This window comes from Nipponia nippon, unplaced genomic scaffold, assembly GCF_047370975.1.
Source record: "Nipponia nippon isolate SJK-2023a ecotype South Korea unplaced genomic scaffold, ASM4737097v1 scaffold_3, whole genome shotgun sequence".
Taxonomy (NCBI): Eukaryota; Metazoa; Chordata; class Aves; order Pelecaniformes; family Threskiornithidae; genus Nipponia; species Nipponia nippon.
In genome coordinates, this window is record NW_028262347.1 from 7544398 (window position 1) to 7565106 (window position 20709).

Sequence of the window (20709 nt, forward strand, 5' to 3'; positions counted from 1 at the left end):
GTTGCCGTTTCATTTCAGGTGCAAAAGTGGAAACAAATGTGGTTCTTAGCACATATCTTCTCTTATTAAAAAAAAAAAACAAACAAGCAACAAACCAAAGAATCATGTTCTCTGCTGATAGAATCAGCACAGCTCCACATTTATACCGTCTGAGATGCTGACCACAGCTTTACAGGCAAAAGTGGTTCAAAGAGTAGCACTGCGGCTCTTTTAATGTGAGCTGGAGGCTGGTGGGCAGCAGGGAAGGTGCAGGGAGTAGCGGTTTTGGGAAGCAACTCACATTTACCTCTGCACTTCCTGGGGCAGCTCTCCATGCAAACCAGGGCTGTGTGTAAAAAGATGTACCTTAGGCCCTCCTACCGATCTACTAAGCAATCCGAAGCAATGTGAAGCAAGCTCTGTGCTGCATTTAAACAACCTGCTTAGGATCCATCCTTCCCCACCCCTGTGATGGAGCTCTGCCCTGAGTGCCCCGCTGGCCCTGGCATCCCCTCCGCTGATGCTGGTGCCTGGCTGCTTGTGTTTTGGTGGCAAGGCATGGTCGGGGTGACGCTAGGTTATCTATATAAGTTTGAAAAAGAAAATCCCTTTTTATTATTTATGTGCAATGCCACCTGTCTTGTAGAAAAAGCCCTTGGTCCCTGACATTCCTCCTTCTTTTACATGCTGATCAAAAAGGTGAGGTTTTTACCCCAAGGCGTTTCCAGGCTGAAACAGAGGACAGCAGGAGCATGCAGCCGGTTCAGTGGAGGATGTAAGCAACCCTGGTCGGAAAGGCCTGCTTCATCTCAGCTGCAAAATTAGGACGATGTTTCTTCTAGCTTTTGCAGCAAAGGAGGCCTGGAGGCAGGATTTTGAGGTGGCTGCTGAATGGGGAATAATTTTTGGGAGCATCCCTCCTGCAGGAAGGGCAGGGTGAAGGAAAGCAAGCGCTTGGTTTCTCAATTCAGTGTGGAGCACATCAGATGCACAAACAGGCTGCGTGAGAGCCCTTTGCTGTGAGCTCCTGTGGTTAATATTGATTTAGCATCAGTAAGCAGTAGGGTGGGAGAGCATCCCCAGCAAGGCCACAGGGCCAAGCCATTAAGCAACAAAGATGCTTCCTTGGCTCCAGATTCATTTTGCCGAGGCTGGAAACAGCCCGACCAAAGAAACTCATAATGGTGAAAAAGTGCATTGCTAGAGAAGGGGGAAAATGGGCAGAAAAGTCTCTCTGTTAAAGCCCCTTGCTGCAGCATCACTTCTGCTCTTGAAGTGCTGAACGGCAGGACTGCGAAGGTAAAAGCCCTTTGGGTGTCCGCACAGCCGTGCTTCACCGGGGCTGAGAGGCCAGTGATGGAATGCTGGATTCTGAATAGTATTTTCATACTCAATTTCATACTAAATTAAAGTAAGAATAGTATTTTCATACTAAATTTTAATTACCTTTCACAAAATGTCCCTTGTTCCTGTATAATGCCAGTAGGTAAAAAGTAGTGCCAATTCTGAATATCTCTATAATTTCCCTTTCTTTAGGTCCTTGCCATTCTACAAATTCACCCAGGGCAAACTGGGAATAGCTGTATTTCCACTGACTGTTGAATTTTCCACTGGATCACCCTGCATTGGCTTCAAACTGGGGTTGGAGAAGGGATGATGATCGTGATGTGCCACCTTCAGACTTGTTGGTCGCCGCTTGGCACTTCCAATGCTGAACCATCATGCACAGCTGGATGAAATCAGGAATTTTTGATGTGAAGTTGTCCGGTATGAAACTGGCATGAAAACTGCCTCGGCCACCAGCCTATCTGCTCTGGTTCCTGCCGTGGCTTTGGGAAAGCAAATGTCCTGGGCTTGCTGTGAATAAAACTTGTGGATCCACTTAAAGAGAAGCTGGCAGCATAGCAGTAAAAAAAAATCCATCAGGAGCAAATGTATCTTCATATATTTTTCATTCACAGCCTCTTTTCCTACCCAATAACCCAGTAGCTGTTATAATTACTACATTATATATATAATATCTACTATAAGGAGACGCAGTCCCAAACTGATACCTACAAGATCTACCCCTATATCAGCACCTCATGTACCCACTCCTCCCCGACCACAGCCACCTTATGGGTTTTTTTTAATAAAAATTGCTTCCTAAAAGGAAAATATTCCCACTATTCACACAGCTGCATGCCCACACGGCTATCAGCCTGGCTTTTCCAAATTAATCCAGGCTCCCCTTAAGGGAGAAGGCGAGGAGACCTTGTTGCTGTTTTTCTTAGGGCAGCATGGAGGCAGACGGGGGAGGAATAATAAGAGCATAAGGAAAAGAGAGGAAAAAAGAGGAAACAGACCTTTTTTCCCCCCAGAAGATATACTCTGAAGACAGCCATTCTCAGGTAAACAGGAGCTTTTCTTCTGTCTGGGAGGTGATTTTTAAGGTGAGCAAGGCATCGTGTGTGTTAGTGCAGAGGCTCAAGCGGCAGCCGGGCGGATGGGGTTGTTGTGCTGGGAGGTAACGGGAAAAATAAATGAGCCTGTGCTGGGTAGAAAACATCACAGACGTGGCTATTCCAGGCTTGCTGGTGCGGCAGGTTCCTGGAAGAGAGCTGTTTGTCTGAGCAGCCATCCTGTGTGCTCTAGCTCGTGACAAACACAGAGTAACCCAGGGTACAAGATGACCCCATGTCACGGTGCTATAATAAGGCAAGTGGCATCAAGAACAGTATTACCCCTTCCAGGAGAACGGCAGGCATTTCTGGAACAGCCCTTTTCACTAACTAAGGAAGCTCTTGCTGAAAAAAAAACCTGCAGAAATCTTAATTTTCCCATTTGGTGCATAAATTGAGAAACAAATAGGCTGGGTGAAACAGACTCTTTCCATCCACCTCCTGATGTGCATAACCAAGGCTTTAAGGAAAAGACAGTACTGTTCAGATATTAGCACAGGGTCTGGCTTAGATCCGTTCGCATTTGTGTTGTGATTTTCAGTTCATTGCCATTGGTAGATCCGCTTTGTTTTAACAGTTTCAAACTGCCTGGCAGTGGCACTGAAACCAGCCACCCATCTAACCTGCCCCGATGATGGTGGACAAGAGGACAAGAAGTCAGTCTACCTTTTAGATGTGCAGTGAGATGGAAACCAAGGGAGGCTTTTGGATGGGTCATGTCCTGCATCCAGCTCTGGGGTCCTCAGCACAGGAAGGACATGGAGCTGTTGGAGCGGGGCCAGAGGAGGCCACAAAAATGATCAGAGGGATGGAGCACCTCACCTATGAGGAAAGGCTGAGAGAGCTGGGGTTGTTCAGCCTGGGGAAGAGAAGGCTGCAGGGAGACCTCATTGCGGCCTTTCAGTACTTAACGGGGGCCTACAAGAAAGATGGGGAGAGACTTTTCAGCAGGGCCAGTAGCAATAGGACAAGGGGTGATGGTTTTAAACTAAAAGAGGGTAGATTCAGACTGGATATAAGGAAGAAATTTTTCACGATGAGGGTGGTGAAACACTGGAACGGGTTGCCCAGAGAGGTGGTAGATGCCCTATCCTTGGAAACATTCAAGGCCAGGCTGGATGGGGCTCTGAGCAACCTGATCTGGTTGTAGATGTCCCTGCCCATTGCAGGGCGGATGGACTAAGTGACCTTTAAAGGTCCCTTCCAACCCAAACCATTCTGTGATTCTATGATTCTAAGTGAGATGCTGACCCAGCAGCCCCGCTTTGCTTTGCAATGAGTGCTGAGCAATGGGCACCTCCATCCCCTTGGTAGGTGTCTGAGGTGGACTGGATGGACCTAAGCAAGACAGCAGGCTCAGATGTGATGTGTGCTGAAGGCTGAAGGTAGGTGAGATGACTCCAGGTCTTTGTCATGGGCTTCTAGGGAGAATTGCAGATGTGTTGTGGTTTTTCCAGGCCTTCATCCACAGCGTCATTCCCCAGTTGAACAACACTGGTGGGGAGCAATGGCCTTGTCTGCAGAGCGGATGCACCCAAAACCTAAGTGCGAACATGGACAGTGCATGCATAATCTCCAAGAAGTCTGAATCTTTCCGGACAGTCCCTGCAATGCTTGGTGATGTTTGCCTGTTTTCCCAAGTAAAGCAGAAGGGTAGAAGCAGATGTACAAGGGCAGGATGAGCTCACCCTAATTGCGAGGCTTTGCTCCCACTGGTGAAGTCATCTGGCCATAGACCTGTGACTGTCTGTGTTAAGGTACCTCTGCCAGATAAATGAACCCTTCTGTCACCTCCTTACCATTTGACCCGGGCCCAAGGTTCTTAGTTAAGGCTAATTAAGACTGTAAAAAACAGTTGTATAACATACCTGTGGTGCACACAGTCCAGCTGGATAAGGAGGTATAAAGTTTCCAAGGGTCTGCACACTGCAGTCTGGTGCATCATTAGTCTTGAAATAAAAAGGATTTGAGCACGGCACCTCACATGTGAGTTTTACACTGGTGGACACCATCCCTTTTCTCTAATTTTTTTTAAACATACAAATCATTGCAATGGCATTGGGTTTGCACAGGTAACCCTGGCAGGTTTGCCCTAATAGCTATAGCTGACAACCGGATTGTTAATGTCCAAGCTTCAACCTGCTCGTTGACTTCTAAGCATGGGAATGAATCAAGTCAAACCATCACTGAAACCGAAGCTTATGGGCTCTGATACTTTCGAAAGTTGGACAGGTGAGGTTCATGCTTCAGTTTTCCTAGAGATTATCCACCAAGGGCCATTTCAGGAGGGACACAATCTCTGAGGTACTTGAAGTCTTACCATGGAGATGGGACCAGGACAGAGCTTGCTCTGCAGCAGCCGAGCTCTGAAGTGTGGTTAAACAGGGATAGAGCAAAAGCCACGCAGAGCAGAAAATGTTTTTGTTAGGGGGTTGAATTTACATGGAAATGCTTAGTGAGTAAGATGGTGGTGCACAGTGTAAAACCTCGCACTAGCTGTTGTTTTCCTGTCTGCAGAGCCCTGATTAGATCTTATCTGACCACAGCTGGCACAGTCAGCAGGCACTGGAAACACACGGACATGGCAAAACACAGTGCAGTCCCACTCAAAAAGTGACGCATGGGAACAAAGAGTGGCCGAGTTCCTCTCCAGTGGGAGGGCGATCAGCGGCTGTGCTGGGAAATGCCAAAAAAAGCCAAAAGCCATGGCTTGGTTTGGGAGAGGAAGGAATGAGGGTGCAGCTAGAAGGTGTCACCCATGGGCATAGCGAGGTGGTGGCAACACAGGTTGAACGTTTCATCTGGTAGATACCTTGGGGCCAATGGCAGCCCAGGGGTTGTGGGGAGCTGGTAGGAGGTTGCTCCTGCCTGATCATGCCTGGCTCTTTCAAAATAGTTGCTTTTGTGTTCATTTTCCATGAGCTCTGGTTCGCCTCTCCTGCGCAGAGCCAGGTCCCAGACCAACCGTGGAGCCCCGCAGGCATGTCACAGAAACCGTGGAGAGACATGGGGCACCACTATGTGATGACTAGTCTCTTTGGTCCAAGCAATTAGCCAAAGCTGAGTGAGGCTGGAGGAGCAGCTGGTGAGAGATGCAGTCAAGCTCCTGAGCTGTTTCTCACATCAGGCTTTTGTTTTAGTTGGAGACATAGACCTACATTTGGGGGCTGAAGTTCAGGTGTCCGTGAAGGGTTGTGTTAAGGTGCAAGAGTGTCAGTGAGACGCAACCCAATTAAAACATGCCAGTGACATGGTTGATCAGGCCAATGGCTTCTCCGTGCCTCAGTTTCCTCCTCTATAATGAGGATGATGCTGTTGCGTATTAAACAGTGTGAAGTGAGGATAAACCAAGACAAGAGCCTTGGTGGCAAATAAGACAGAGATCATCATATTCCAGCAGAAATAACTACAAAGTCAAGGTGAGGAGTCTCTTTTTGATAGCTGCTGGGGTCTGATGTGGCTGTAGAGCAGACTGTCCATAGCTCATAGCCCCGTGCATGTGTGGGAGGCGAGAGAAGGCAAGCCGACGAGAGCCCGTAAAGGCATGATTCAGCCCATAGTTGGCCTGAGAGACGGTTTGGCAGCTCAGTGGTGGAGGGTAAAATGGATATTGCTAGATGTAAAGAGCAGAGTTCAATAAAGTACCCTGGCTTTCCTCGCTTTCTATGCCTATGCAAATTTAATTAAGGGAGAGTGCCTAAAATACACGATTCAATTAAACAGTTTTCAAAGAGGACAAAGTGAACTTCAGTTCCATCAAGGAAAGCCACCTGCATTGTGGCACAAGGCTTAGAAACACCCGTTTGATTAACCACTGTGTAGCAACCTTTGTGGAACTGTAGCTTTCATATCAATTAGATGAAAGCGCATTCTTCCAGCTGAGTTATAGAGCTCTGAAAAATGAGATTCAACCTTCTACTAAAATCCTTCCCCTCTCCACCAAACTCTGCATAACTCACCTTCTGGAGATCTTTTCACAGTCTTCCCACATTCCAGCAGACATGAATTTGGAGACCTGGAAGAGTTACACCGGCTGACACTGCCCTTGGAGGCCTGAAAGTTGGGAATTAAAAAAAAACCAAAACTTTCAAAAAAAATGTCTGCTTTTGCTAAACACTGGCAACTTCTGTTTTCAGCTCTGGCAGTGAATGATACTTTTGGCTAAAATTGCAAAATTGGACCCTTTCTTTGCTTGGCAACTCATCTGGGAATTTTGTTGTGTAAATGGAGCATGGCTTGCAAGGGGTGGAGGGTACTGATTTAGCCCTTGGGCAACTTCAGCTCAACGCCATCACTTGTTTGCTGATGGGGACTGTGCAGAGCAAGATAGTGTTTAAGCCTAGATCCAAAAGATCATCCCAGTGCCCCACACCAAGTTTACAGCTACTCCATGAGTAATGCCTGGTTTTGTGAATGGGATTATGACCTGCATTAGTTGCCTTCTATCAACCCAACTGGTAGCTTCAAGTAGGAAGAGCTGAGCTTGGGGCACAGCCCGTGGCAGTCTTGGTGTCCCCGGTCTGGAGGAACGAAGCTCTTGTGCTTTTTCTAAAGCACCCACTGAATTTGGGGTTTGCCTGCCAGGGAGCTCTAGGCATGGCCTGAATCCATTGCAAACACATGTTTTATGTAACCAAAAGTTTAGATTTGAGCAAGCTCATGCTTATGTGAAATTCTACATTTCCCTTCCAAGCAGGTGGGACTCATTTCTCCTGTAGGTCCTCTTCACCCATTAGCTTTTTTTTCAGCCCATGGAATGCCAGCTTTTACTGAGTCCCACCTTGGATTTGGGGGTCTCCAGCTACCCATGGCCTGCTAAGGTCCACCCAGCTATTGCAGGGTTGGGAGAGGCTGGGATATGCCCAGCAACATTTATTTTTCCTTCCCACCACTGTCCCTGCAATACAACCCTGTTGCCAAGGAGCTGGTGCTAATGGCCCACGCTTGCCTCATGCTTCAGGGCATGAATAACATGATGGAGAGGGAAATGGGGTGAATAAATGTGAGATCAGGCTGTGTCAGCTGCTTCCCAGCTTGCCATCCAGTTAACCAGGGATGCTGGTCCACACCTGGGGTTTTTGCAGGGGGAAAGGGAGGAATGTATTCCCCAGCAGATGTCCCTATTGGCAGTCAGGCTTCCCTCTATGCATGGAGATCTCTTTGTGGGAGATAAAAGTGCTGCCAACTTGATTTTTCCACTGCTTGCTCCAAGGCATTAGTTTTTTTTTTTTTTTTTTCCTGGTAGCCAACACCTGGAGTGAAAGGCCAAGGGGACAATCTCAACCTTCTTTTCATAAAGACAGCAATTTTATGTAGAAAACCAGAATGGAGAGACTGCTCCAAATGTGTATTTCTGTGTCATATCATGACTGAAAATAAATATAATCATTTTAACCTGGAATCCTCTGATGCTTAAAAATAAGCAGTGGGAAACCACTGAAAGCAGGCCGAAATAACGTATTGGGATGAGGAATCTGCCCATTGATAAAGACTAAAACACTTCATCTCTCTCCTGGGTCGGTTTGGGAAACAAGACTCAGCTCTGGCTGCTGTCTCATGTGCTCGTCGCCTGCCGATGGCACTGCGCCTCTTCTTGCATGTGAGTGTAATGTCAGCCTGGACTTAATGCGGTGGCTGTGGTTAATTAGCAAAGCTCCTTCTCTCTTTGTTATTCAGCAACGTTAATTGTGGAAGGAAAGAACAAACTGAACCAAGTTGATTTCAGTTCTGTGAGAAACATGGGAAAACAGCAGTGTTCAGCAAATGGGAAAGAGAGAAAATGAGGAGATATAAAAAAAAATTAATTTCCAGCTTCTAAGAGGACTTCACCAATAACAATATAAAAGATATCTTCCATATCTTCTTCCCCTGCCTGTGTCATTTAATTTCTTTTCCTCCACTCTTCACTTATTATTTGACGCCATCGGTGTGGTAAGATGGTGCTGGAGGCTGTCAACATTTCTCCTGGGTGCAAGCGGAGTCGACATCCAGAATAAGTCACCTCCTTTGGAGGGCTTGTCACCCCTGGAAGTGAGTTGTGTTGATGCAACATTCATATGGCTCAGATGAGCATGTCAAGCTCAGGAAGAGAGGCTCTTCCATGGTGTCAGTCAGCATAGCTGTGACCACTGCCTGCTTCACAGCTGGTAGGATCTGGTCTGTACGTGTTATTTTGAGATTCACAAGCCCAGTTCCCTGATGGATATATCCATCAGATGAAAGAGCAGTGTGGTGGGCAGCTACACCAGTGGAGCCTCACATCCTACAGACTTGTATCTCTAGCTGCACTTGCATCCTCTGTGGGCTCCCTGGTGTCCAGCAAAAAGACCTGCCTCTCCGGGGATGGAAAATGGGATCTTTTCTCTCTACTCTGCCTCCTCATTCACAGAAGACTTCTCTTTTTGGACTTCCCTATAGGGGTTGGAATTGGGTGTGAGAGTCAAAAGTTATTGGGGGTGGAGGAGCCCAGCAGGCACATACATGGAGGTGGTGTGGAAAGCGGGTGTGATCAGGTAAATCTGCCTTCCTCAGAGTACGGGCTGTAAGCCCCATGTGCAGAAGACAGTAAGGTCCTAAAGTCAAACTCTCAGGAACTAGGAAACACCAGAATTAAACAGCCTGCACAGCCACGATTTGGGCCTTTGTGCACATCGAATGTGATGCATACTTTAATTATCTGATCTCCTATCATTTGGGGTTATTTTAATCCCGTGAATTGCTCTAGGCCACATTAACACATGCTGTTCAAACCACACACTGAATTCAACATTAATTTCCTTGTGAGCGCCTGTGTAATGCTTCAGCATCTGATCAATATTAATGCGTTTATCTTCACAGTGCTCCTGCGATATTACCAGCTGGTGAACCGAGGCACAGAGAGATTAAGGCCAAAATGATCAAACGCGCTTGCTAATTTTGGGTGCTCAACTTGCAACACCGGGGATCTGATCTTCCAGAGCACTCGGCATTTCACCATACTTTGTGTGCCTGAAGCACACATCTCCAGTTGACTTGTTCCTGTCTCCCAGTGGAAATCCAGCCTGAGTGTCCTACATGGGGCAGCAGGAATAGCAAGGACACCCTCACGGGCTGCCTCTATGCTGTGCAGCTGAATTCCCTATGCTGAACTGTCTGTAGCAAGGCATAAATCCTGGGGGAGAAAAAACAACCCCAAAACCAAGTAAACCTGTATTATGATGTTGAATTGGAAGTCTTTGGGCAACTACTTTCTTTTGATATTTTTGCAGCTTTTGAGTTCTTACTTCACCACCTAATGTTCTTTCAATGTAAACTTTGCAGATGTAATGTCCTAACTCATTGCTCCCCCCAAAAACCAAGCTTGCAAAGCCAAATCAGCCAAACTGACCAAAGAAAGATCCAGTTCTCATTTGGACCAAAACTTCGCTTGTTGGCAAGGCTCAGCCTGTTGGATCCCAAGCTGAGACCTCCACCTCCGCAGCTCAGGGAGTGAGAAAGGAGAGGTATGAGCAAGGTTTGTGTTAGCCACGCAGCTCTCTAAAGTCACAAGACACATTTTGGTGGTGATTTCACACCGGGTGCTTGGCAGCAGGGAAATACCAACATTTGGGTCTCTGGAGCTCAGCACCAGGAACCGAGCAGGGTGTGTGGTTTTGCTTTTTCTAACTTTTGCCCCGGGAGCATCTCCTGTCCCTCATCCCTTTGTCCTGCCCATCTTTCATCTGTTCCCTGCTCTCCTGTCCAGCTCCTGCCTGCTCTCCCATTGCTCACGTTCATCTTTACCACCATGTTACTCCTCTCTCTTCTGCTTTGGCAGTGATAGTTTCCCCCCACTACATTTTACATGACCGTGATTTACAACCCTGAGTTTAAAGATTTATTGCAATGCACACATGGCACGGCAGATTCTAAGCGATATGTTCAGCCTGGTTATTATTCTCTTAAATCCCAATTTTTCCACAGTGAAACAAGCGGCTTCTGCATCACCTTGTCAAGACTTTGTACTCTTAACTCCCTAGGTTTATTCAGATGAGAATAAAAACAGGGAAGAAAAGTCACAACTGAAAGACGTTGGCTGGCATCTATGAACCTCACAAGTAATATAAGCACCTGGGGGCTTAACCAAACACCAGATGGTCTTCAGGCAGCTAATTGCAGGCTGAGGATTCACGTCTGTATCAGCGCTTGCTTATTCCATTTTACAGACATGGTTAAAAACCCTATGGCAGTTTAAACTCCTTCCTCCCTGTAAGAAAAGCAGCACGGACAGCAACCATCTATCATCTCCTCTCCCTTGCTTTTGTATGTTTTCAGACAGTGTTTTAGCTATTTAAGATGAGCAAGGGCTTTAGGTCATCTTAAAGAGCTTAAACTGATCTAAGGCTTTAACATGCTTACGGGGGGGTGTAAGGACGTTAATTATAATTAACCCTAAAAAGAACACAAAACACCATGTATCTAAGACCTGCAGAAGTCTCTTGTTTGGCTTGGATTCTTTTTTTTTCTTCATGTGCATCCTCTTGATGTACAGACCAAGTCAAAGTCCCCTAAAGTCACTGAAAAGTCTTCAGTTAGCTCAAAGGAGCATTGCTGTTGGCATCAGCTGCAGCCGGCTCAGCCTGGGGACGTGCTTAGAGTGAGTTTGTAATTTTCTGTACTGCATTTGTGGTGTCAAAACTAACCTGGAAAATATTGAAACCCACTCATAAGCACTGGTTTCGCCTGTGGTGAAAACCCAAAATCTGTGGTCCCCTACCAAAGTACACCTTTCAAATTGTGGTTTTTTTTAAATTATTACTCTAATGAAAGAAATAGCATTAAACCATTTTTTTTAAAATAAGCAATTTTCTTATTTAAATAAGCATTTAAAGTTCTAATTTAAAATAAGCCACTTTCTCTTTCTTTTTTAAGTAAGCATTTCTTGTCAGAAGTTAATTTTCTCATGACTCAGTATAATTCCCAAGATTTCCTCCACCTTGGGTCAGAGACTGGAGCTACAACATTTCCATCCTTGAAAATGCCAAGAAATGCTGTGAAAGTGTGAAAAAAAGTGAGTTTGGAGGGAATATTTACCATGCTAATCAGACCTGGCATCTAATAAAATTAAGTTGGTAACCTGTGCTGCCAAATTTGAAGCTGCCTTGCTCCAGGATTTTCACAGAATCACAGAATGGTTTGGGATGGAAGGGACCTTTAAAGGCCATCTAGTCCGTCCCCCCTGCCATGGGCAGGGACATCCACAACCAGATCAGGTTGCTCAGAGCCCCATCCAGCCTGGCCTTGAATGTTTCCAAGGATGGGGCATCTACCACCTCTCTGGGCAACCCGTTCCAGTGTTTCACCACCCCCATCGTGAAAAATTTTGATTGATTTTATTTCATCTTAGGCTTGTCCTAGAGGCTGTGAAGCATCTGAGATGTCATTTTGCTTTGAGTTGCTTGCTGATGTCTACACTCGCGCGTGGCAGCGTCGCTATCAGCATCCACACGAACAGACCAGCACCAAATAACCTTGCTTGTGCTGTACTGCAGTTTGTGTGTGAAACTAATAACCCACCTTCTCAGCAGGACTGGCCCAAATTTCTTCTGTCGCAAGCAGAAAAGCCACTATCTGAGGTTGCTACGTAGTAGTAAAGGCAGCAGAGAAGAGCCGTGTGCTTGAGTCTTGTTTGCTTTACATTAAAGCTGCTCCAGCTCAGATGCTGAAAGTTGCTGCCTTGCAAACTACTGCGTGCACGTGGGGTTTTAACCCTAAGCATGGACACGGATGTGCGGGCGCTCGTCTGTCGGGCTCGGACCCGGGCAGCCAAGCAACAGGCACGTTTCTGCCATTCTTGCAGAAAAGCATCAATAGTGCTGATTTGTAATTGAAAAGGAAGATTGTATTGTATGACTCAGAAACAACGTTGGGAAAGAGATCCAATATTAGAGTATTTAAGCAGAAGAAAACCAGGTTGCAAGTGAAAGAGCCTGGAAAGCAGATGTGACTCCTTTATTTATGCTCATTATAATGTGGTTTGCACAGTGCCCGTATTAAGGGCCAGCAGTGAGTGTGGCCGAGGGCAGCCGTACCATACGTATGTGACCACAACATCATTTTGAAGGACTGAAGAGGTAAAAATATAGTTTTAAATATTACTCCAAAAATTAGATCACTTTATTCTGAAATAAAATATCTCACATAGAAGGTAATTTTTAATTTCTCCTCTAAATTTCCGTAGGAGATTTTCTAAAAAAATTTGGAACTTGTACATCTCCGATACAAGGATTTTGGGGTTTTATTGCGTGGAGTGACTGGGTGCACAGGCAGCATGTGTAGCCTTTTCAAACGCCCATCGGCCACATCTGCTCATTAGCCATTTTCTGATATAACCCTTGGCAGGGCTGCGGAGCATGCCCAGGTAATGAGAGATTGCCACCCTGCCGCCACAAAAAGGGCCCGAATTGATGGTTCATCGACAGTCTTAATTCTGGCATTTCTGTGTGCTTCATTTTACCACTCTATTAATGTTCTTGTAATCTAGTTGAATGTAATTAAACATTGACTACAGCCCTACAGAGCCACATAGCTGCAGCATGTTCTCCTATACACAGCCACTCCAGAGAGAACTTTTCATGTAAGATTTTCATTTTTTTAAAAAATACCTGGTCTTCGAATAGCTACAATAGCTCTGCAGCAGCTTGTCAGTCAAGCAAGATTACAGACTGCCTAAATTCAGCCTGACATGACAGACTGTAATGACTCTGAAGGGGCTGTTACGGTCTATTGTGGCAGTGGTCCCTGCCTAATAGGAGCATCTCGTACACTTCTCATTAAAACTGTAATGGCTCCAGGGATTTCTGTATTACTAGTTACTTCAAATATGAGTTATTTTGTCACAAAAAAAGCACATTCATGTGATGCTAAAGGTGCAGCTTAAATAAGGAAAAGAGAACTTAGATTTACAGGCTGACATGTACCTTTACCTTATGCAATTTTGATGCTGAGAAATTGCAGCGTTGGCAAGGATTTGAGTAATTTTAAGTAAAATTTTTGCCCGCTGAAAGCGGGACTGGAAAAGTGGACGACACTGTCTGTGCAGTGAGATTTTAATGTGATGCTGTAGGGACCAATGTGACTTCATAAATAATAGTGGTGGATGATTTTGGTATGCCATAGCTCCAAGATAAGTTACGGCGTTCGTCGTCTGGATGGATGAAGCTCTTTGGCCTCCGTCGCGTGGAGGTCAGGGCAGACGATCACGCTTGCCCTTTCCGGCCTCAAACTCTCTCAATCTTCTCGTGAAGACAGGAGGTTACGTTCGGCAGCCCCGTTCAGCAAACGCAAATCACAGCGTGACATTTCTGATACCAGGTGTGAAAAAGAGAAAATATCACAGTGGTGAGGGTTGAAGGGAAACTTGGATTTGGGTGTCAACTGCATCTTTTTAGGTCAGTCACATCTTTCGTTTCCCAAGTATGCAGTGGCATGGACGGCGTGCTCCGGGACTCCTGGTGACACTACCATGGAGCAGGTTGTGAGGATCATGCAATGAAGGAAATCCCCAAGAGCAGCGAAATAAGTCAGGAGAAGAAGGAAAGCTGTTCAAAGTGCACGCCGTGACAGCACGTAAGCACCCATCGTAGGAAGCCCCAGGCTGTTTGGGCTGCCGGTGTGGCGGGATGGCCACCAAGGCACCTAATTAGAGGGGTGCAGTAATAAACTGCAGGAGCTGGCACAGACTAAGCCGAGTGGCTCTGCCCAGCAGAGGGTAGCATTGCCCGAACACCCCAGCCTGTTTTCCAAGTTTACACCTTCATGCACCTCTAAACTCCCACCTACGCCAAATCCCCTTTGAACTGGGAGGCGCAGCTCAGCCCAGAGCCAGGGAAAGCCTCTCACGCTGACACCTTGTAAATTCTGCTCATAAATTATGAGAAATCTGGAAAATCAGCTTCGAAAGCAGAATTTTAAGGAATCTGTTAAAGGACACAATGCATGTTAAACAGTTAGGTGCATACAATCATAGCTGGTTTTAAGTAAATGTTATTTAGCTGTTTGTATTAGGATTTTTTTTTGGGTACCTAATTTGGTACCTAATCAAGTTTGGAGCTGCCCCCGAGGCACAGGTGTGCCTGTACCTGCCGGCAGCGAGGCCTCTGATTTAGTTGCCTAACTTGGGTGTCCCCAAAAAATTGCACTTTTTTAGTGTCTTACATATTCTGAAACTGAAGCCCGGAGATACTACCTATTATGTCTCTCTGTTAGTCTAGACTATAATTTTCTCTGATGCCTCTGATGAATCCTGCCCGTCACCCCGCATCAGAGCTCAGCTGATGCCCGCTGTGACGACGCTAGAGGTCTCAGTGTTGCTGAGAAAAAGCTGCTTTTAGCTGTTTTTTTTTTCATCTCAGCAGAGCCATGCGTGTGTGTGCCAGGCCGGTGGCGTGCCCGGCTCGGACCACTGTGCCAAGGGGATGGGCACAGTGCCGGGGCTTGGGCCTCTGGCCCAGGCTGTGCAGTGCCCATCCACCCGCCTCTGGGCTTGGTGCTGCTCAAGGGGGGCGACCCTGGTGTTCGGGTGCCCCTTGCTTTGCTGGGTACACCAAGGGCTGTGCTGGGTAAGGGTGGCCCTCGCCAAAGGGGCCAGCTTTTGCATCCCAGGAGCGTGTGTGTGTGCGGGGCAGGTGGGCACCGCCACCCTGCGCATCCCGGCACATCGCATCCCCGCACGTTCCCGCGCATCCCCGCGCATCCCGGCGCAGCGCCCAGCCAGGCAGCCCGGCTGCTTGTGGTATGGCTTTTAATTTTTTTTTTTCCCCTGCTTTCCCTTTTTTTTTTTTTTTTCCCCCTCTTTGCTTTCCCTCCCCTCCCATTTGACGTGCGCGGTTTTGGTGCAATGCGAATTATCTCCAGTCATTCAGTCAGGAGGGGCAGCGCCAGGCAGCAAAGCGGCGGCGGGGCTGCCTCCTCCTCCTCCCTCCTTCTCCTCCTCCTCTTCCTCCTCCTCCTCCTCCTCCTCCTCCCATTGCCATAACAACCGCGCACAGCCGCTGTGCCGGCGGGGCCGCACCGCTCCGCACCGCACCGCACCGCACCCGGGAGGCTGAGCATCCCACGGGGCCCCGCACGGGGAGGGGGGGGGGAGACAAACAGTGACCTCCCTCCAAAAAAAAAAAACAAACCCCCAAAGAAAAACAAAAAAAAAGGGACTTTTTTGGTGGGTCTATCAGCGACCAAAGTGACCCCGAGGAGGGGGTGCGCGCAGCTGCTGCGCGGGGCGCGGAGGGAGGGAGGGAGGGAGGGAGGGGGCAGCGCCGCCGGCGGCTCCGCGGGGGGGCGCGGAGGAGGGGAGAGGAGGGAAAGGGGGGGGCAGAGAAAGTTGGGAGGAAATAGCCCAGGAAAAGTGACACTCGCGGAGCCCGGCGGAGCGCGGAGGAAATAAAAGCGGCGGCGGGCAGGAAGTGTGAGGAGGAGGAGGAGGAGGAAGGGGAGAAGAAGAAGAAGGAGGAGGAGAAGGAAGAAGAAGAACAAGCAGAAGAAAAAGAAGCAGCAGCAGCAGGCGCTGCCGCCGCGGCAGAAGAGAAAGCAAAAGCCGCCCGCCGGCTCGGTGCCGCCCGGCATCGGCGGGGCTGCGCGCCGCGGCCATGGCCCGGGAGAACGGGGACGGTGGCGGCTCCTGGAAGAAGCAAGCGGAGGACATCAAGAAGATCTTCGAGTTCAAGGAGACGCTGGGGACGTAGGTGGCGGGGAGCGGCTGCGGGGCGGGAGGGGGGGGTGTCCCCTGCGGGGATGCGCGGGTCCCCCCGCGGGTGGGCGTGGATGTGTACGGGTGGGCATCTTCGCGTGTGCGCCCAGCGCTGCCGCTCCGCGCCCTGCTCGTCCATCGAGCAAAAAGTCGGGGCGATCTGGAAACACAGAGAAAAATATAACTGTGGGGCAGGAGCTGGGCTAACTCACCCCCTCAAAAAAAAGCGAAAAAAGGGGGGAAAAAGTGTTTTAAAATATTCATAGAATGAGGAGACGGGGAAAGGCTGTTTCTTGATAGTGCAACTGTAAATAAATGCGGTCTGACTTGCACGCTTTCCCCTAAAGCCGATGGCTGCATCTATTCGTGGACAGACGAGCAGAAATAATCGGAGCGGATTGGATGTGTTTCAGCTACGATGCTTAACTGTTGTTGGGGTTTATTTCTGTTATTTATAGTGGCGGGGCATAAAGCTTAGTAAAACGTTAGAGGTTTTTTTCAGAAGGCTGAGAATAAACATGCGCAGATGGTGCAAGGGAGCGGGGTGCAGGCTGATGCTTTTTTGGCTGAGCAGAGAGTTTTATTTTCGTTAAAACAAATTTTCGCTTACAGGATATTGTAGAGGTAGAGAGCCAGGAGTGCTGAAGGAAGTCAGCATATGGGCTGCTGTAGGCATATACGTTGTAATTAAAGTTTAGTTGTATTGAGAGTGCTCTTCGTCGCTGTGTCCCCCCTGCTTTAATTGCAACTTTAAGCATGTCTCGAAACGCAGCATCGTTAATCCCAAGTAGCGCTTTTCATACTCTGCGAGCCACTTCCAAAATATGGTTGAACAAGTTTTAACTGTAATATTTCAGTTTCTTTCTGCTTCCAAGGGAGGGCTCCCTATAAACAGAGTATTTCTGGTTCACGGGCTCACTGGTTTCCTATGAACAAACTGCGAGTAAGAATCAGGCCGGTCATTTAATATGGAGGTGGGTCACGCAGCTCCGTTGTGATGAGCAGATAGCGTAGCCCTCAGAAAAACACTGACTTAGCAAATCATATTCATGTCTGTCCAGGTCTCTGAAGAAGCAAAGTGCAGCGTAAAAGCTAGGTGTTATGGTTCGTTCTCCTCACTTTCATCGAGTTTTTGCTGTCAGAATTTCATGCCGGGAGAGACGTGTCCCTGCTTGTCACCTTAGGCGTGCAGTTCCCTTCCTCAGCGAAGGGGTGGCGGGGAGGAAAGTCTTAATGCGAAGAGGTTGGTTGGAGCAGCAGGACAGTTTGCTGTGGTTTCCATTATACAAGTCTCTGTCATCTTCCTGGTTGTTGTGTATGAAGCCATCTGCGAGGGTTAATTTGTGCCACTGAAGAGGTCCAGAAAGAATTAGTGTTGTGGCCTTGGTCCGTATCCCACTGAAGTTAATGGGAGCAGGTGTAGGTCCCAAGGAAGGTAAAGTTGGTCAGAGTTAATAGTTATGCATATTAGCATGGCTGTTGCAAATTAAATTCATTAAATATGGCCAATTAGTGCCTCAAACTATTAACCGTTGTCTTAGCCTCAGTTTGGTTAGTAAGTCCTTTCTGATGAGAGTGGAAGCTGTGAAGTTTTTAAACTTGACCTAAAGAGTCAATCTAGAAAGTTTTAGAAAATTAAAATAACTGGATTACAAACCTGGGCCTGTATAAAGAGAATAGAGCTGTTTTCTTTTCCAGGCATAGCCATATTAATTATGAACGTATGTGCATTTAACAGCCTACACATCGGTTGCCTTCTGGTTGTGCATTCCTTAGTTTCGGAGAGCAGGCTAACAATTAGAAGATTTGAATCTGAGTTTTGGTTCTGTCCTTGGCCGCCCACCAGCGCAGCACCTGCAGCTCCTACCAACTCTGCTGTGACTTACCAGGGTGTGAAACTTCTAAAAAATTTAGGCCATCGCTGTGCAAATCATTAAAGTACTTGTTCCATTCCCACTGAAGGCAATGAAGATCTGTTCGAGCAGCAGATATACAGGGTGCAGGAGTCCAAATGATGGGACACATTCTTAGTTATTGATAGGAAAGTACTTAAATAGGAATTAAGCAAAAGTCTAAATACCATTAAGGCATCCGGACTGAAGTGTTTTCCTCTGGCATTATTTAGGAGCAGGGATAGAATCTGCTTTGATCCCTCCTGCACTGTAATGCTGAACCGTGTTGGACATCCATCGGTTGATCTCACCATCTGATAGACTTTTCTCTGCATGGGTGGGCTTGGAGTGAAAAACTTGGCGTGTCAGATGAGATGCACTGGATTAGTGTAGTAGCTGTATTTTGCATTTCTCTGTCACCTTCCATTTCAGGATGCCAAAGTGCTAAAAGCACTTTTAAAAGAAAAGCAGCCCTTTTTTCATGCAGCAGCCTTAACTGCCTGTGGTAAAATTGGTTAGTGAAAGAAAAGCATTAAATCCCCAAATCAGAGAAGAAAGTGAAAGAGAAACTTTAAAAATTTTACTTCAAGTGCATTGATTTGTGAATGTTAAATCTATGTGTATACTATATTAATGATTTGTTCCCTGAAAGGAGTCTTTCATCTGAATAAAAGGTTTTCAGCAGATCTTTAACACGCGAGAGTTGAAATTGCTGGAATTATTAAAAAGATCCTAACTCAGTTAATCATTATATCATCTGGGCTTCAAGGAACCTCTAATGAGTACCCGGCTCTCTCTTCCAGAGCTGGAATTAATTATTTACATGTCCCTGTAAATCATGTCCAGCCACACTGATACTGAAATAGGCATCCTGAATTGGATGTCACCTCCAGATGTAAGAAAGTAGCCTTTTCCACCCACAGAATTGTTTCCTTTGGTGGCTGAGGTCTGTGTTGTTTGCTCTGCTCAGTGCTGCTGGGCAATAGAGTTTTCCTAAAGAAGTTACCAGCCATGCAGTGGCTGGTTCAGATGGTACCCAAACCTGGTACCCTGTTCCGTATTTACGCAGTCCCTAAGCATGTGCAATCTTAGTTTGGGGCTGCAACCTCTTGGGTACCGGAGTTGCAACAAAATATTTTGGTAATATTAAGCAAGAAAATATAATATATTATAAATAAAATATAAATATCTAAAATATATTTTATATATTATTATATATAGAATGGTCCTGATCCATTCCTTGGTTGCTGCAGTTTGGCGGTGCTGGTCCATGTAGGACTGCAGTAACATGGCAGTGAGCCATGCTCTGTGTGTGCAGGTTCAGTGGGTGCCTCTTCTTGAAACGGGACCTGTTCACTACTGAGCCATTGAAAGTGAAATTACAGACCCTGAAAAAGTAGGAATACAGAACGTAAATCAAGGATAAAATAAAATCATAGCAGCGGGCCAGATCCTTAGCTGATGCAATTTAGAGTCCCCTGCAAGTCAAGAGAGGTAGGCTTGAGCAAAGAAGAGGATCTGACTAACTGCTTATTTTTTTTAAATTTCCACAAATTCACCTATTGTAGCTCTACTCAGTTCGCAGGCCTGGCTGGAGAGGGGGATTTCTGCCTCAGCCCTTGAGAGATGTGAAGTTTCACAATAGCAGGAATCTGATAAGGAGATGAGTGATCACTGAAATATTTTTTCTCCATATTTAAATGATATTATGTCTAAGGCATTTTAATACTCAGATTTTGACATTCCAGGAAGTAATAAGATAAACCATGTCATCCACCAGCCAAAGAGGAAAGCTTCCAATCATTTGGTCTGCCTAATCCGATCAGCCCCCCATTTCTAACGTATCTGTCATTAGGCCTTATTGACATTAGAGTTATGATCAAGTTATAATAGTTGGAAAGCCTCAAGCTTAGTAACTATTGGAAATATTGGTGCTGTCCTTAAAAATGATGTGGTAGATTCCTTAAAGCTTAGTAATGATAACATAGGGAGTTGCATGGATATAGCCGTAACATAGTAAGAGCTGGGTGGGAAGACAAATACGCTTCAATGATGTGTCCAGTACTTTTCTAAAATACAGTATAGCAAAAACTTATAGGTGGTTCTGTTCTTCTCAGGGGCTCTACTGTAATTTTTGGTTCATCTGTGTCCTGTGTCTCTTCCATACTCTTACGCCATTTGATGGGCTCCTGGTGCTCTTCATGACTCTTCTACGCACCCATACGTGCGCACCCATTAGTGCTGTGAAATGAAGTCACTCCACGTCCTGCTCTCACATCTATTTTCTTCCTCATGCACACTCACACACATTGTCACAAACTCCTATGTACCGTCTCCTGTGGTTTTGTCCTCTCGCGTCCTTCATGGTATCTTCCTCTGCATGCAGTCTCACACTCACACTCAGGCTTTTCATGAGCAGGTCCATCTCACGTTCCCATCTGTTCTTGGTTGCTCAGACCTTCCCAGGAGACAAGGCGGATGGAGGTGACATGCCTCGTCCCTACTTCAGACCAGGCATTCAGCCTTGACTTCCACCGATGAGAAGATGCTGGTGGTAAGGACAGGTCCTGGCGGAGGTGCCCCATGCGTTTGAGTTGCCGTGTAGAGAGGAGGTGCTGGAAGGTACCAGTAGGCTCAAGATCTGGTTGTCTCTGGTCAAAGATCTTCCCTTCTCATCAACAGAGTGCCAAAA

At 46.8% G+C, this 20709-nt stretch overlaps 1 protein-coding gene across 5 annotated transcripts in view; it reads left to right on the top strand.

The window, feature by feature from the left end:
- Positions 1-15770: 15770 nt before the first annotated feature.
- CAMK1D (calcium/calmodulin dependent protein kinase ID) overlaps positions 15771-20709 on the top strand; it is a 227724-nt gene continuing 222785 nt past the window's right edge. For all 5 annotated transcript variants that reach the window (XM_087766361.1, XM_087766363.1, XM_087766364.1 and 2 more), the window contains exon 1: positions 15771-16116. In XM_087766361.1, coding sequence (XP_087622487.1) covers positions 16025-16116 — 92 coding nt within the window. In that variant the 5' untranslated portion in view covers positions 15771-16024. The remainder of the gene's footprint in view (positions 16117-20709) is intronic.